General features: G+C 40.3%; 1 protein-coding gene across 1 annotated transcript in view; it reads right to left on the reverse strand.

The window, feature by feature from the left end:
- Positions 1 to 18315, reverse strand: part of KIF26A (kinesin family member 26A) — a 68016-nt gene that overhangs the window by 48935 nt on the left and 766 nt on the right. Inside the window, exon 3 of the mRNA XM_026849236.1 lies at positions 1635 to 1798. Within this exon, the coding sequence (XP_026705037.1) occupies positions 1635 to 1798 (164 nt within the window). The remainder of the gene's footprint in view (positions 1 to 1634; positions 1799 to 18315) is intronic.

The raw sequence follows: 18315 nt of genomic DNA on the forward strand, positions 1-18315 counted from the left end.
TAGCACATAGCTGCTAAAGCTATAAAACTCTGATTCACTCAAGGCAAAGACAGACTCATGAGAAGCAATTAGGGCCTGATCCAACGTACAATGATGTCATTTGCAGTCTTGCTGCTAATTTCAAGAGTCTTTGAATCAAGCCAATGACAATCATTAGTAAGGATCTGTCGCCTTACAGTAAAACTAGAACTGAGTTTTGCTGACCTGTGACAGAAGCATCACTGCGAGAAAAGATTTTAGGTCTTATTTCAGATTATTAGGCACTGATTTCCTTCAGTTCCAAGGAGGGTATTTATTTTCTGGATTCCCCAGTGCAAATGACAGACTTTACATTTGCTTATGACATGCAGATTCACACTGAAATAAATCCAAAGCAGATTAGGCTCAATCACATTGTTCATACCCACAATATGAAATACAGTGATGGAAGCTGTGCTGCTGTCCAGTCTAGGTACTTTGGAGAGGATTCATCTGTCCGTATTTAGTTAACTAAACAAGAAAATAGATGTTTGAGCTTTACCCCTTACCTTTCCTCTCCCCTCCCACTAACTTCTGACACCTATCTTAAAATGAAACAAATAATCTTCTGTAGGCAACCATTTCTCTGCACTGACTTTAAATCTGCAGCACTTAGGAGAGACACAAAACACTAACTTATACACACCACACTTGAGGAAGTCATTTCCCAACCCCTTGTGTACAGACAGACTGTTATATGTAGGCATAGAATGCTTAAGACTCACTGTACTATGTTCTTCCAAAAAACAGCACTTGGGAAGTTGAGTTCCTTCTGAAGTCAGATCGTAACTTATAGTAAGCATAATTTATTTAACGGTGCAAAACATTTTAAAGATCAAGGAAAAGGAAACAATACAATTACCATCATGATTACATGATAAGAAGGATCCTCACTCACTGCATAAATCTGACTTTAATGCCGTTCACAGACATACGTTTTTCAATATTGTCTCAAAACATGTTCAGTTCTGAATTAAAAAAGGAGTTTGGAATGCAAGTACAAAGCCCTGAATTGTGTTGTTTCAAATACCATCTGCTTGACAGCGTACTGCATTTAATCAACATTGCTAATTACAATAAACATTTTACAAACAAAACTAAGATATCATCGTTACAAGACCCAAGATTGGGAAAAAAAAAAAAAAAAAAAAAAAAAAAAACGGTTTCAACAGTTGCTACCAACCATGGAAAAACTTTTATTTGCACACGTAGGCCATGATACTGAATAAAAGTCTAACTTCTTTTTTTTTTTTTTTGATCTGAGTGAAAAAACCTTGTTACTACAGCTTCTGCTCCAAGGAGGCCTACAGAATAGCACACTTGCTACAGGTGGAAATGGCCATTAAGGGCTAGAAAAAGACCAACACACATTTTCTTGGGTTTTAGTCAATGGACATTCCTGCTTAGGTGTCCAGAAAGACAAATAGGGCATCACCATCACATCCCTGCTCCCCAGTGGCAGTGGAAAGCCACAGTCACGACCAGGTGACCATCTCCACCTCTCAGCAACCAGTACCACATGCTACAACTTCTACCCATGCCAAAGACTCAACAGCATTCCACAACTGTTCGAAGTCCCATAAGCAGTTACAGAAAGCAGAAAGGTGAAAAACTACCTTATGAAGAACGAAGCTGCAGCTGAGGTACCTGCCGAGACCCCAGCTGGAGCAACCATGCTCTGGCAGGCTGCTGAGCCACCTGCTCCCGTGGAGTCGGAGTTCTGCCCTGAGCTGATCTGAACATTGGGACCATCTCGGCCACTTTCTGGTGCTGCTTCTGCCTGAAAAAAAATAAAGACATATGTACAAGTTAATACACTTGCTGAATGGCCATGACAGGGAGAAATCTTGTGCAGAACTTGCAGAGAGTGTCTTTGCAAGGGTGAAGGTGCAGATCAGCGGCGGCTGAGAAGCAATACTGCTGAACAAGTGTACCACAGTAGGTCCTGCAACAGAGAAGGATTTTACATGACCACGGCAGATGAGCAGAAAAACACAGAGAACCTTTGTAATGGGTAATGCACAGTTAAATACTTTGACAGGCATGAAGAAATGGAAAACGATAAGCAGAACCTCTTTGTTTTCAGTGTTATTTGGGAGCTGGCAGAACTGTTTATCTGGTTCAGTTATAACTGTCAGGAATTATTTCTCAGTGGCACATCATCTACAAGACCTATCTGTTTAAGAGGAACTAACCAAACAGTCACATTTGTAACATGTTTCCACATGAATAACCCCAAGAACTAAATAAAAAAAAATTGATTTTTTTAAAACATATATACAGTCCTGTTTTTCAGGATTATTTATCTCAGTAGCACAAGTGCATGGCATCTTTTTCTCCTCCAAACTGTTCCAGTGGAAGAACAGGAGTGACTGGAGATGCATCTTCCCGAGCATAATGCATCTACAGTATCTGAGACAGAGTTTGGAGAGTGGTGATTATTTGGGCATTTTGCCAAATATCAGACATCTGTATTGTGAAATTGTGTCATGTCGATATCTTCATGTTTAGGCCACCAACTCTTTCAGTACCGAGTTCAATTAAGTCCCATCAGTCAAATGCTCATTGACAGTGCTGGGAAGAACTCCTTTTCAGAAGAACCTGCTCTATGTCTAGGAGTACGGAAGATTTAATTAAAGATGACACCACAATAAATATTTGTCAAAAGAGTTAATTGCTTCATGTATGATAATATATGATGTTTCTGTCTTCTGAAATACTACTTTGACATTTCCAACTAATTAGCTAAAATAAATTCCAGAAAAGGAGACAGTCTTGTAATGAAGCACAAATGTAATTAAGTTCTTCCTGGGATGACACCAAATTTTAAATTTTGTGCTGCCATATATCATGTTTCAGCTACAGATACGCAGACATGGTAATAGAGTCTTCCCAGTTACATACACACCCTCAATTTTCTCATACACTTACAACTCAAACAGAGTTTTTCTCATGAGAACTGACACAACCCAGTTATTAGGTACCAAGTAAAAGAAAACTCCGCCAACCAAGGAGTACACAGCTGATGCATGAAAGGCCGTCCGAAATTTCATCTGGACTCATTCCCATAGGCTGAGTGCTGAATTCCCAGTTCCCAGCAAAGTCAACAAGAAGAAAGTGCACCCAGCTCTTTTGAAGGTCTGTTCTTTAAAGATTAATACTATTATCAGTATTACGGAGTGGCTGACTAATGCTTTACCATAGACTGCTACACAAAAAAGTACTTTTATAGAGCTCACCTGAGAGATCTGAGGCTGAGACACAGAAGAACATTCACACAGATTAACTTAATCCTAGTGAAGCTACTTGTGCTAGAAGCCTAACTAGAAACTTTGAGTAACCTTCTGCAAAACCCTTCACTTTGTAATACAGAAGTCTCAAGAGATCAGATTTCTTAGCAATGCAGGTGGAAAGACAGAGACCAAGCACTGCCAGAGATCAAGACAGGCACAAAGTATGGCAGGAACACAAGCTTAAAAAAGTGAGTTTATCTATCCCATCCATGATCTACTGGCAATGTCAGTCAGGAACAGAGATGCTTGGAAAAAGGTCAAATCCCCTCATGTGGTTAATTGCTTAAAACTAAGTGATGGAGTAATGAGGACATTGAGGTAGTCAATAAAGCAGGTACTTGATCACTAATGAACTGAGGCAACAAATGTGTGGTCTTGACCTATACCAGTCATGGTAATTATATGGCATGGGGGAAAATATGCAGACTGGGAAAAATCCAGTGTAACATGTGAACTACTGAGCTTCATGAACTGACACAAAGTGCTAATAATAAGTGGAGTTTACTACCGATTTAGCAATTTACAGATTAAGAAATCTGCACCAGAAACTCTGGAGCTGATACGTGAGGCTTATAAACTGTCATATCAGGGTGCTTCTATGCACAGTGCCTGGTGGTATGATGGCCAGCAAGAGACGGAAACCCAACCAGCACCACTGGCAGGCTAACATTTGTGTTTGAATACTCCCATACATTCTGCCGGGAAGACAAACATAACCCCTCTGTCATGTGAGATGTCTCCGATTAAAAATTACAGGGCCAAAATGAATTCCCTACACATATTTTTCCATTCACTTTTAACATGGGCTGTAGCAGACAACAGGACTATGAAACAGAGAAAATCCCGTTTAAGCAAAATTTTGAAAAAAGACAACAGAAGCAGCAATGTGTATCTAACCAATCGTATTTTAGCTAAAGCATAATCTAAATTATGGCATAATTTAAGGTTAAATTTGAAAAGTGTAACATTTCTAAGAACTGACTAGTACCTGTTAAGAGATCAATTCCTGTAAAAGCTACTCACACTCAACAAAAATATGAGCAATATATAATATACATTCCTTTTTCACCGCTGTTTTACTTATATGAGAATTTAGAAGCTCACATTTCTAAGAGACTGTGGATATATCAGGCATCTAACTTGAAATATCCAAATCAAATCCGGTATTTCAGATATCAGATGATTAATATACTTTCCAAACCAACATATCCAAGTTGGATGTCTATAAATTGCTATTCCCACATTAGATACTTTTGAAAACATGAACTGTAATTTCTGGGTAAATTTTGAAGTTTTTTACTCTCAGTTCTTTGCATGCATGAAAGGAGAATGAGAGGAAACCAAGGAAAAGGCATTGATTCTTGTAGAGGGGGAAAAAAGAAGTAAGACATGTGAGATAAAACCATCTGAAGACTAGTGCAGAAGACAGTCTGTATCTTTTTCATTAAGTCTTAAATTACCCAGTCAGTATTCTTAAAACAGAAGTAATATCAGTTTTGCTGCATGATGAGAAGCTGAAAAAGCACAAAACAAGTTCTTCCAAGTTTAGGATTCATTTCAAAGACTACTTGCACCATCCAAAGTACAGGATTTCCCAGCACAACCACGTTCAGCTCTCCCTGAGACAGTGTGTCTCTCAGCTGATGAGGAGGACTCAGTATGAGGAAATTTGTCAGGTCTGAGTCATTTGCCCTGAAGCAGGAAAACTAAAGACAAGTCATGGAACCCTCCTTGGATACTCCTCTGTCACAGCACAGTTGTCCCTTGCACCTTCTGAAGGGGTATCAATAAGATAAAGGGGCTCTGTTTTTAAAATGAATGCAAGAATTACTTTGTGAGTCTCCCTCTTCTCAACCCATGCTCTTCTGAGGACTGCGTGTGGAAAATACAGTTCTCTAGATGAATGCAAGCAAATTTGCATGACTTGTGCACACAAGTCTGCACAGAGAGAAAACTCCGATCCGCAGCTGAAGGGAATTGTGCTTCACCATTTACTGAATTTTCATAAATCACTCACGACCAAATGCAGAAATTACAACCTTGTCACTATAAAGTGTTGCTGACTGCACTGAATATTTAAAGTGTCATAGGCCTCCACATCCAGAGATTAATGTTTGTTTTAATTTTCTAAGAAAAAGTTAGCGAGACTAAAGCCATTTACCCTCTGGAAACCAGCCAATCCTCAAAGGAAGGATTTCCAAAAGCGCTCTACAGGACCCCTTCCCTGTACTCTCTCCAAAGGCACATGAAAACTGGTACCAGTAAGAGCACAGCAAGGACAACACTTTGTCACAGGTGGTTTGCATACAGGAAGGACCAATGTTTCAGTGCTTCATATCAGTGCCTGCATCACGGACAGGAGGATTTTGGTACTGGGTCCCATCACCCAATCCTGAAGAGATGGGAGCAGAGCTAGATGTGCTGCGTTTTGGCTGGTGGCATCCAAACATGCAGCTGAGGTTGGCAGGGCTGCAACAAGCAATGACAACGTAAGTTCTTCCCAGTTAAAATGGCCAAAGGCTGGGGGACAGGGCAGGAAGAGACGGAGGCGACCTGACATCCTCAGGCTGTGGAGGTGTGCTGGGCAGAGCTGGGGCATCCCCTGTGCTGTCCCCATCTCCCAGCACACAGGTTCCCTGCCATGACCAGATGGCAGGAAACATCTGCCCAGGTTTAAACAAGTCAGACTAGTCCAAAATTACAGTGTAGAAAAGTTGGCAATAGATTAAATTTCCAGGTACACAGTACACTGTCAGGCCATTACCAACTGACCAACAATTACAACACTAACAAGCTCTTTACAAGTTTGAAATACAAAGCCAAAAACTAAGCCATAATGTTTCCAGTTTCCTGAATGTCTCCACTCTGGACATTGACCTTTGTTCCGGGATCCAAAAAAGCCAAGCTAGGTGCTGCCACTTCGTCTCTGTAACACATGCAAGATACGCGCCTGGCAACAGGCAAGAAAAATATGGGAATATAAAAATCTAGAGAAAAATAAATTAATCCCAGGATAGTAATGCCATGGTAAAAGGAAACCAGAAGGTTGGATAGAGCTAAAACAAACAAACAAACAAGCCATAATCAGATATGATCTCTAAATGTCAGTATCAAGAACAGATTCACAGAAGACGGAATGGAGAAAATTACAAAAGTATCAACGAGTGACACACAACTGTGTAATCAGGTCAGAACTCAATAAAATTTGTTTTATTTCAAACAATCGGTCCCATGATGAAAGCACTGAACAGGGCTTCAACAGGGAATTGCAGGTGAAGCTCTAGCAAGATAAAGCCTGATTCTGTACTGACACTTTTTTTTTTCCTAAGTTGTTTTACCCCTTTCTGACTAGCAGGCAGACGTACAGAATTTTGAGTATTTGCTTTCATTGACCATTTTCCCCTTTCAGATCAGAATGTCACAGCCAATTAAACTGTAAAAACTGCTTGATCTAATGATTTTGCAATATATTAAATCTACTGTTTGTATATGATGAAACAATAATTTTCCCCCTATATGATTCATGCTAAGACTCTTATGACCTACTACCACTAACTGGAACAAATGTGATGTAAATCTCTATCTGGATAATGTTCACCCTATAAACCCTTCTTTCCCGTATGTGTGGGTAAGTCCTGCATACGTCTTCTGTGTGAAATGTCTCCTCCTGACTGCCTGGCATTACGTAAAGTTAATAGTGTAGCATATGCCAGGTTGAAGTGAAACGTGTTCTGGATAAACTTTTTACTGCCATTTGTCAATGTTTCTGCCAGGACTCATTATAAAATAACTAGGGCATTTTATAACTACAATACACTATTGTAGTCATTTTATAACCTGCAGCTGCAATGTGGTAACAAGAATGCCTAAACCTGTAGTTTCAGACTTTTATGTGCATCTCATGTTCAGTGTAAATCAAAGACAGAACATAATATCCCTTCCCCAAAAACAGGTTTCAGCTACAAGAGTTGCTAATGCCTGGCTTACCACTGATCTCTGAAGATGAGACAGAAGGAGAAAAATCAGAGAAGTAGAATTAAATAGAAAAAGGAGGGCCCATCTGCTGTCACAGACTTCGAAAATAATATAGGAGATGCAAATACAACCTCGGGGCCCTTGCTTTTTTGGATTAATATATGAATTACTAAAACAGGTTAAGAGTTTGGATCTTCACCACCAAAAATCACCAGCAGTCTGTGCTTCGTGCACTGAAAGAACCTCATCCTTCAACTCCTGGGCACATGCACCCAGCTGCACCCAGTGCTGGTGTCCCAGGGAATACACAGATGGAGAAGCAGCAGCTTGTTCCCCTCTGAGCAGGGGCTCTTGATCTCAGTCTGACCCAGATCTCTCCTAAATCGTGTTTCTTGATCCCCGAGAAATTTATTAAGGTTTTGGGCAGGTCTTGGGCAGGCCTCTGTCATCTACAAAACTCCCATTCATTCCTTCCTTCAGCCTGCCCATGTTCTCAAGCTGGAAGGTCTCTGCAGCCAGGGCTCTGGTAGCACAAAGATGCCACCAGGCAGCGACAGACCACTTAGTTCACATTTCAGCACTCAGGACACCGGTACCAAGCAGCACGCAATGCTCTTCTTTCCCTCCTTCACAGCTATCTGTCCAGTCACACAAACTTCACCCTCCTATCTGCACATGTAAACTCACCACTTGGAAAGTCAGGAGGACATGAAAAAGGGATATTGAGAATGACACAAATCCTGCTGCACATAAACATTCTCAAACTGCAACTTTTCACATGCAATGGATTTAAAACAGCCAGGCTAGAGGAACTGTTTCTTACAATGCCTCCAGGCAAGCATCACGAAGTGTTGCTCAGAGGCGTCCCTGCTGACACATATTACAATAGTTACAGCCTCCAAAGCCAAAAAAATATAGCTGTGTACTGCCCAGGGTGTTTTAATTTACTACTGTGGTCAAAATTTAAAATGAACTGTTTATTCAAGTGGGCATATACACAGTTGAATCCATGCTTTTTGTCAGAGGCTTATAGGAGCAAGCGAAGGAATTCATTAACAAGCTCATCATAATGCAAATTTCTGTCAGTTTAGGATTGGGTTTCCTACAAGAAGACAAATGCTTTTCCATTAGGACTGACTTCCACAGGCCAGATGCGTCTCTAACAGCAACAAAACACAGGACACATACAGAGCTTTGAATCAGGATAACCTGTATCACCTTCCTGACTCCACAACAAAATTTCTCAATGACTTTAAGCAACTCAACCAAAATCTCACTGTGCCTTGATTACTCTCCCTTCAGCAAAATGGAATAACCATGTTCCCAAGAATTACAGGTCTTACAATTTTATTATAATCATTATACTGTTACAATGATTGACATATAATGTCAGCAAATAAAGGCAAAGGTGGACACAGACTGTCGTACCTAATTTCTATTTCAATCATGCTTGAACTGCTTATATTTTAGATGTAACTGCTTTAAAAAGAACATCCCTTGGGATCAATCTGCATGACAGCTACCACACGCAAGGCACCCTAGTCACTTGAAGAGGTACAAGACCTCATTATCTGAAGGGAGAACTGGGTCTGTACACCCAAATCCAGACAAGACTCAATTACAGGCAAGCTCATGAAGCAGCATTAAGTTTGCAAACACAGGGACAGCTCTGACTATGCAATTGTCATTGAAGGACACCAAGGTCCCAAATTAGGGATGGAGCTGTACAATTTTTCTTGTGGCTGTTTCCCGCTGACCTGCTGTTTATTCCCCATGTGGGAACCGTGTAACTCAGATGCACAGTCATGAGTCACCATGACTAAAGTGAAATCTGCAAGCCTGTAGATGTTCCAAAGCTCTTTCAAGTAGCCAAATGTCATGACAGTAATGAGGAACTCCAGAAGAACTTCCCAAATGTGAGTGAGCAAAGAAGTGTCAGGTGAGATTTGACATAGATAAGACCATGTATTTAGGGGAAAATAACCTAAATGCCTCCTGAACTCAAAACTGGCAGCTACAACTTGGAAGAGCTAAGGGTCACTGACAGTTCCTCTGAAATCAAGATGCAGCAGCAACCAAAAAAAAAAAAAAAACAAAACCAACACACCAAACAAATTTTGGACATCACAAAGCAGGCACAAAGAACAAGGAAAGTGTCCACATATTGAGTACTAGATGCAGTCCTAGACCTGCATCTCAAGTCAGGGGTAGTGGAGTAAGCAAAATTACAGAGACAAGTAAGTGAACAGTCAAGAAGGTGGAGCAGCTGCCTCAGGAGGAAAGATGAAACAGGTTGGGACTCTTGTCTGGAGAGGGAAAGGCTGAGGGGACCTGACTGAGGTTTACAAAGTCATGGAGGTGGTGGATAAGCTGCAAAAGAGTGAGTAACTCTTCATACTGGGACACTGAATTCATGGAAACTGCTGACATAGGAAGCTGTGGAGGTAGAGGATGCCAGCAGGGTCAGACAGGGATTAGATAAATTCCTCGACAGTATGTCCATAAACAGATATTAAAGGGAACAGACAGGGATGTGTCCCAGAGACTTTCCCACTGTGCATGTTGGGAAGTATGAGCAGGCTGCAAAAAGCAGCCAGGCTCCACAGCTCTCCCTAAACACCATTTCCAGCTCCACTGCTGGAGACAGCCCTGGGCTAGCTGGGCTGCAGCTGAGACCCAGTAGGATATTTCTAATGTTCTTATCATTCCCATACAAACTTTTCACTAGAGTCTTTCTTAGCTCAATTAGTAACAGGAGACTGCTCTATTCCCATAGGCCCCCATGAGTACTTCAGAACCATCAGGAGAGGTTGGTGAGACTCAAGGGGATGTCTACACAGCTACTCTGCATGGACCAACTAAACCCAGATTCTACCCAAGCCAGGCATCACAAGGGCCACTCTTTCCCTCTTCATCCTTCCACTGCCATCTCCCAACAGCTGACTGCCTTGCCCAAGTTTACCACCATCACTTTTGAGAAGCAGAAGGGGGAGATTCTGAATGTCAGATCCATTATCTTTGCCCAACACCACCAAAAACACAGCAAAGGATTCCTGCCTCCAGGACCTTTCAAATGCTTCCTTCAACTGAAGTATTAGAAAAGAACAAACTCATCCAGTTCTGAGACAGTGGCATTTAAGCAAACCAAGAGGAATTAACTCAGAAGCACTTGGACACCAAACAGAAATTAATAATAATAGGGACTGGTGGTAGTAATAATAATAATATTATTATTATTATTATTAATAATAATAATAATAATAGTATTGGAAAATGCCTAACCACAACATCAGTTTGTATAATAATTTATATGGACTCACTTCCCTAGAAGTGTTTCATGCTTGAATCTTACAAATACTACTTTCAGATTCAAAGCAAACCTCTAATTATTGATCCTTTGTTACACTGGGAAATTATCTCATCGTAGTTTTAAAGTTCTATTTATAAGTCTAATAATCTCATCATTGATTATGGTGACTGTATTCTAATTATAAATCCATTATCTTCTCAACAATGAAATAAAATCAATAATGCACGTAAATGGGAAAAAAAGGAATTTAAATGCATACATTAATGTCATTTCAAGTAGCACTATTTTATGCATCATCTCTAACAAAACTGTGTCACATCATTAGCAATAATGTGAAAAATCTTTTTCAATTAACAGAGCTGATTTGATGCTATGTTCGGTAAAGTGGCAATCCATTCTATTAAACACGCACATATGAAATGCTTGAAACATCTATGAACTCTATCTATACATCATAAATTCTCTCCCAAGTGCTGAAAGAGAAAAATAGATACATTTTCTATTGATAGTTTTTAATCCTCCTTTCAGAAGCTACCATCCAGGGCTTTTCAGTGGTTCTAATTGCAAGTAACAAAGAGCATCAGTATTTGCCACATGCTCAGCCACTCACACCACAAAAAAACGGGAGATGCTTTCAGCAACGATCACTGTGCATAGCTTGACTACCTGGAGACCCACGACCTCAACATCCCATCGTTCCAGTACACAGCCTATGGAGCAAATGTTAAATTCAAAGCACTTTCCAGAAAATGTATGATGTTCAATCCTATTTTACACTAGCAGGACAACAGGGCAATCCACACCTGCATCCAGCCCTGCAAATCAGTTCCTTCGACGTGATATACAGAGACCACTGCAAAAGGCTTTCTCTCCACCAGCCTACACATGACTAAGGCCTGAGCTCTGCCTGAATTTATCTGGTTTCTCTGCTGCATTAAACTCTGAAACCAAAGGGCATTATTCAGCTGCAGTCCACCCTTAACAACCAAGGTAGCCAGTGCAGAGCAACAGTAGCCTCATAAAAGCACTTCTACATAAGATAAATACAGTCTCTCTCAAATGTTGGATGATACTTCTAAACTCCAGCCAACAAGCATGAGTCTTCATTGTAATGTGATTTCTAATGTTGGGGTGGCATGGGATGTGTTGATTAACCACCAGTTCACTGGAGAATTCCTAGAGAAGCACATGCACAGTATAAACGGATCAGCAGGAAGCAAAAGAAGCTGGGAGGAACTAGGTGAACAGAAAAGGCCATCCCTAAGGAACTAGCTCAATGTCAAGAGTAGAAAATGTAAATATTTGGGGTGAAAAAAGGAGGGTATTTTTTATCTTAGTGTGGTTTATGATACACTTGCTGGATGAGAGAATGGCTGTGGGCCAAAGGCAAATCGAGTGGATTATAATTTGCACATAATCTCTAAAGTCTGTTTGTCTTAAATCTACCTCTGATGAGTACAGGTGAAGTCTGGGCCAACATTCTTCATTATTGCTTGTTGACTTCAATTGTCAACAAAGGCAAGTAAGGACTTGTTTCCCTCTGAGAGCTGTAAAAACAACTGCTTAGCCTAGAGGGGTGAAGGATCAAAAGAACTATTTTCAGGTAGTAATTTGATCCACAAGAGGGTCTGAGTCCTGCAAATAGTTACCCTGTCCCACAACTGTAAAACCAATACTGTATTAGAAGTGTCAAATACAGAATATAAAGAGACACAAGCCATACCCTCATCTAAGAAAACATTCTTTCCATCTTGCAGACAATACACTTTCTACTAACTCTGAACATATTTCCTATATCTGATACCTGGGAATAAATTAAAAAGTAACCTCATTTTCACTTTCAGCATCTTACACCGGGGACTACCTAGAAAAAGAGAGCATGAAGACTTTAGCAACTACACAAACCAGAGGGCTACATTTTCATCTGAGTGTTTAAGGCTGAATTTCCAACCCATGCTTTCTAAACGGGTCTGCTTCCTGGCTGCTGGGGCAGGGTCTTGCTGACTCCGAATGCATGGCACCAGTAGCAGCGTCGTCCTCCCACATCACACCTTTGCTCTGCATTTGCTAAGGCAGCAAAGTGCAATGCAAGGCATTACTGCCCAGCTGAGATGCGAGAGACTCAAGAAAGGTCTTTTCCATCAGGGCTATAAATTAGGTTAGTGTGAGAAAGCATTTAGTAACTTGGATCAAAAGGTTTCCTTCTGCTCTGTTCAGACTTGTTATGGAGAGTGACCAACACTAACTTTGAAGATTTTTTTTTCCACCCCCTTTCCTTGATGTACTTCCTCTACAAGAGTAGTAATACTGACAGCACTAAAGCTAAAGGGAAAACAGAAAAGCCTCTATGCGGCCCTGGCCCCACGACCTGTCTGGGGTTTGCCACTGACTACTGCAGAGTCAAGATGTTATATACAGAGCCTGAGAAACGTCCCAAAGCTCAAAGTCACCCAGATGTCTCACAGACAAGATTCATGGTCAAAGCACTATATTTTAATTGTTTCGTTACAAAATATATTTCATGCATTGTATTCATAAAAGGTCACTGAGAAAGCTATCAAGAAGGATTTAAAAAAATAATTTAAATATCCATTTGGTATGACATTTATCAGAGCAAAAATAGTAAATGCCAGAAAGTAAATCTTGTCATTCCTCTGTTTTCCACAGCCAGTTTTCTTACTGCATCTTCTAAGCAAAATCTAAGTCATCCTTTGCTATAAACAAAGAGGATTTAAGGGAAGTCAGTAGAGGCTGAACTACCACCCTCAGATGAATCCATGTGGTTTAGATTAGGGTAAGCAGAAGTCTTATTCCTAGGAACTACAGGAAAGCTTCAATTGTGAAATAACTCAAGAGATTTTCCACATAAAACAAACAAACATAACTCCTTTAACTTCAGAGTGTATGCACACATTTACACATGCTCCCTCTCTGAGCCTCACTGAACCAAGCTATAAACTTATATCCAACTTTAAATTTGTTAATACTCAGGGACATACACTGGACTTTTGATAAATTTACAATTTTATATACACATGCTTTAGAAGTTTTACTTAAGTCACTTTCAGTTTTCCAGTGCTCCAACTTTTCCAGTTTCCTAATGGTGCATTTTTAATACATTTTTAAAGCAACCTGGAAACTGGTAAAGATTCAAGGAACCACAATATTTTGCCTTATAGCTACAACCAACTGTATATATTTAAATCAGAAATACAGTGTGACAAAGATTTCATTTTGCATAAGATGAAAGAAAAAGCAATTTGCAAAACAAGCTCTATTTCACTGTGACGTCTTTCTCTAGCACGTGGCGTGGCTACTTTATCACTTTTATGCAGTAGATAACAATGCATACTACTAACACAGTTAATTGAAAGCATACAGTAAAACCTCTTTTTTCCACAATACACGCAAATACTTCCAACAGGTGTACAAGGTATTTTCAGTGGTTTCAATGTTCCAACTCTCAGCCAGATTCCAACACAACTAGGAAGCCTAAGCTCCCCTTGCTCCTCTGCTTCTGTGTTAAACTGAGTGGCAATGCTGAGCACTGCTGACATGTTTTTTTATTTGAGTAGGAAACTTATATTCACTTGTCAGGTCTAGAATTAAAAACATCAATATAAAGCTATTTATTAATTATAGTTGTCAGTCGTCCACTACAAATCAGCTGTTTTACCCAGAGTTATACCAGCTCCCTCCCCTCCACAGTACTCGCTGTCAGGTCAGACTACTTATCACTGCTACTGGTGATTATTTTTTGTAATTTTTCTCAACAGGCCACTTGGGTAAAGCAGCTGATTACATCTTCACCTTTTGCACCTCGGTTGCAATCCTAGTCTTCCCCTTTCTGGACCTTCCTCCAGATCCTTAATTACTGTTCCTCTTCACAGCTCCTGAAGCCCACAGTTATTATTTTGGCTTGAGCAGCTCCCACACTATGCTTCAAAGACACATTCGTGTTCAAAAAATTTATAATCTATATAATGGATTTTCACACTTGAACTCCAAACATATATTAAAAATTTACGATGTTCTGCACTTCTGACCCCCAACATTCAGCCCAGAAGTGTTTTCACAACCATAAGTGACATTACAAGGTAATGCATGCGAGTTTGGGGCGGGAGATGAGAAGAGTAGAAATCATTTTTTTTTCTCCACAGACAATTCCACTGCCGCCACTATTAAAACTAACCATAAATAAAAAATAGGGATCCTAGAAAAATGTTTGTAGGTATAAGGTCTCCTGAGGTTTGGCAGCCATACTCTGGGGTATATTTTCACATCCACAAGGTGCTGGGCACACAGCACTCCGCATCAGCTGCCCATGCAAGGGTTTGCCCTGCATCACCCACCCGAGCTCCACCAGCACCAGCAGAAAGCCACAGGCACCTTTTGTGAACAAGGTGAGCCAAGACAGACCAAGATGAGAAGGACAAAGCACCTCTTGGAGCTCTCCCACAACTACATAAACACCCGTCTTTTGGGCAGCTAAAAATAGTCGAGATGAACCCCAGACTTTATCTGTGTCTGTCTTCCTATCTTTAGAAAATGAATCATGCTCTCTTCATATGCAGCACTGAGTTAAACCACTGAGATGTGAAGTGCTTGGGTAATAGTTTCCTACCAGGGAGTTTGGCACTTCTTTCAAGAACCCCGCTTTGGTAAGAAAATGAGGCAAAAGTACAGATTCCCAGTGAAACGGGGGTATTTACAGAGTGGTCAGAATGACTCCTATCACAACTGAGAGTTTGAACTCGCCAGGAAAGGGGCCATCTTCTTCTGCATTTGTGCAGTGTCTTGCCTAAATGGGGGCTGAAGTCTACAAGATGCAGCCACATTACACATAATAAACAGGATATTCAACGGTGTCCTTTCTACTGCAATTCTTCTTGCTCCAGAATTCCTCTAGTCACACCACCTTTGCCCAACAAGAAGATGGGAAAGGTTACTAAAGACAGACATCACTAAAAGTATGCATATCCTCAGCTCTCTCCTGAGTTAATCTTAAACCTAAACCCTGTCTCCAACCTCAGGAAAGAATACCAAAATCACCTCTCTAACTAGGGTTTAAAAAAAAATAAATAAATCAAGTAAACTTTTCTAATAGGAAAGGAAGTTCAGACTTGACAATCAACATAAATCAGGGAATCCCTCTCTCTGCAAAACTGTAAAATGAAGTGATAGGACCACTGGACAAGAATGTCCTGCACTGGATGCTGTTCCAGGCAAGGGCTGTACTAGCTGATTCCTGAAATCCCTTTAACACCTGTGATTCCTCAGGGGAAAAGCATAGGGGAAGCACTTTCTGCCTTACCTACCCAAATAGCTGCATCAGATACAAGGCTCTTAATAAAAAAAAAAAAAAAAAAAAAAAAAAAAAATCAGACAGACACAAAAAACCCACAATCTGGGAAGAGATGCACAACACAGTCTTCAGTAACTACATCTGGGCATAAATGAAATAAAAAAATTTTAAAGAGATTAAAAAAAGAGAGCTAAAACAACTGAAGCTTAGCTTGTCTCCAAAGTGTTTCTAAGTCTCGGTGCAGATGACTGGATGACACCCAAGCAGACTCCAACACTCGCAGTCTAGCAGTGTTTGTCCTTTCATTAAAGGTCACTGTTTTCCACACTGCTGAGTTTCTTTGCACATTTCTAGATCACACTTAAACTCTGTTGCATTACACACATTTTTCCTTCACAGGGGTTAAATGAGGCAACTGTTTTATCTTAGAATAATGCAGTGGTTAGGGAAAACCACATCTATCAGTCAGCATGGTTAAGCAGGAAGAAATCTGGAGCTGGCTGTTAGTGAATTATTTAAAACAAAAATAAGATCAGAAAGGAATGAGCAGAGAAATTAAAATACTTCTGCTTTCAGAGATTGCAGGCTTCTTAATCCAGTAGCTTTCCTTTTTTTTTTTTTCTTCTACATTTCTGTGATATACACAGAATTTAAAAAATAATTAAAAGGCAACATCATATGCCTTTCATTGGCCAATCCTTAACACATTGAGCAGCATTTTAGAGAAAAGCACTCATAGCAGCAGCTCCTCATAAACCACGAAGAGCTGAATGGGCCATTTTTTCCCCCCTTTCTCAATGTAAAATTATCAGAGCGCAATCTGACATCAGTGGAGATCCACTGGATTTAAAATGAGGGTGCCTCAAAGGGGGGATGTATGTGCATTCACAACTTTCTGTATGAAAGAGAATGAGCAAAGCCAAAGTACCAGTGCCAAGACTTCTTAAAAGAGTTTTATTGATGTGTGTTGTAATTAAAACCAGAATTAGTTTTTTAATAGGACATTCATTTCCTAGCGAGCAATTGAAGCTTGGCATAAACTAATGCATTTTTAAAAATGAGTACTGATCTGGGGATACCCCCAGCATATGTTGGATGGCTGACTTACTAGCTTTGTGTGCCCTCATTATTAACAAGCAAATTAAATATTTTCACTTAAAATAATTATACAAATAAACCTTTGGCTGTGCTGTGATTTCATTAAAACCTTAATTGTTTAGAGAGCTCGACGAGTGTGTGAAGTTAGGTCAGTTTTACTGCATGGCATTAGTCTTGATAGCAGATTTACAACAGGGCTGGATTTAATCTCTTGACTAATCTTTACAGTAGCAGGCTTGGGATGGGAAGGCATTTGTGTGTTTCAGGAGATAGGTAACTCTATCTCTGAACTGGAAACACAGAGCTGGGTTTTAAAATGTCTGGGCAGCCTTAAAATGAACTAGCAAGGGGAAGGGGGGGAAATTGCTCTGTGGAAACAAATAGGTGTTGGTTTTAAATCAGCTTCTTGGTGTGCACATTGTCACACCTTCACACATGGCTGTAGGCTCAAATCTATTTCTCATCAAAGCAACTCTAGCGTAAGGGAATATTGTGACCATCTGGGTTGCAGAGATCAGAAATAACGGTCCTTGCTAGCAGAGGAGCCAGCTGTGGGCAGCACCATGTAAACTGTTTTTTATGCCACTTGATTAATCGCTTATGAGGGTGAGGAAAACAAAACGTTTACCAGGTCATACACTAATTTTTAAAAATACTTTAAAGTCTGTTTTTCCCTGGGTTTAAGGTGGTGGTATGCCTTTGAAAAACATTATGATATTTGAAGGTTCAGCATCTCGACTAACATTGTTCCTGAGCATGGGAAACGCAGGCACGTTAGATATCTCCAAAGGAGAGTTAATTAGAAGAATGAGTAGTTATTGAGTACACCACAGCTCCACTGTTTAATTCTGATAGTAATTTTCATGCTGAGTCTAATACAAATGAATTCACTTACGGTTTATTAATCTGCTGTGACCTGCAAGTCTTTTACGGTGTTCAGGGGGAAAAAAGGCTGAGAGTTACCAGACTAAAGTATTTCCACGTGCAGAGAGCAAATCACAGAGAACTTTTGTCTTTTTCTTTCTTTTCTATCTTTCAGCATTATTTTAACTCAGTATGGTTTTTCTGCCTTTCTCCACTTCTCTAGGACCCACGATTATCAGCTTTAATTTTTGACAAGCTTCAAGTGCCTGACTATTTACAGAAAAACAGGAATGAAGGAGAGAGCAGATGTGAAACTTGTGCCACTCACTTGAATCAGCTGAAGCAGGAAGCCATTCAGATGATGCACACCCTCAATCAAACCAGCTACCCAGAAATGCCCGACCTCGCGCCCAGCGCCGGGGCAGTGACCAGCATGGTACCCAGGATGGTCA

This window comes from Athene cunicularia, assembly GCF_003259725.1.
Source record: "Athene cunicularia isolate RWA chromosome 5 unlocalized genomic scaffold, athCun1 chr5_part1, whole genome shotgun sequence".
NCBI lineage: Eukaryota > Metazoa > Chordata > Aves > Strigiformes > Strigidae > Athene > Athene cunicularia.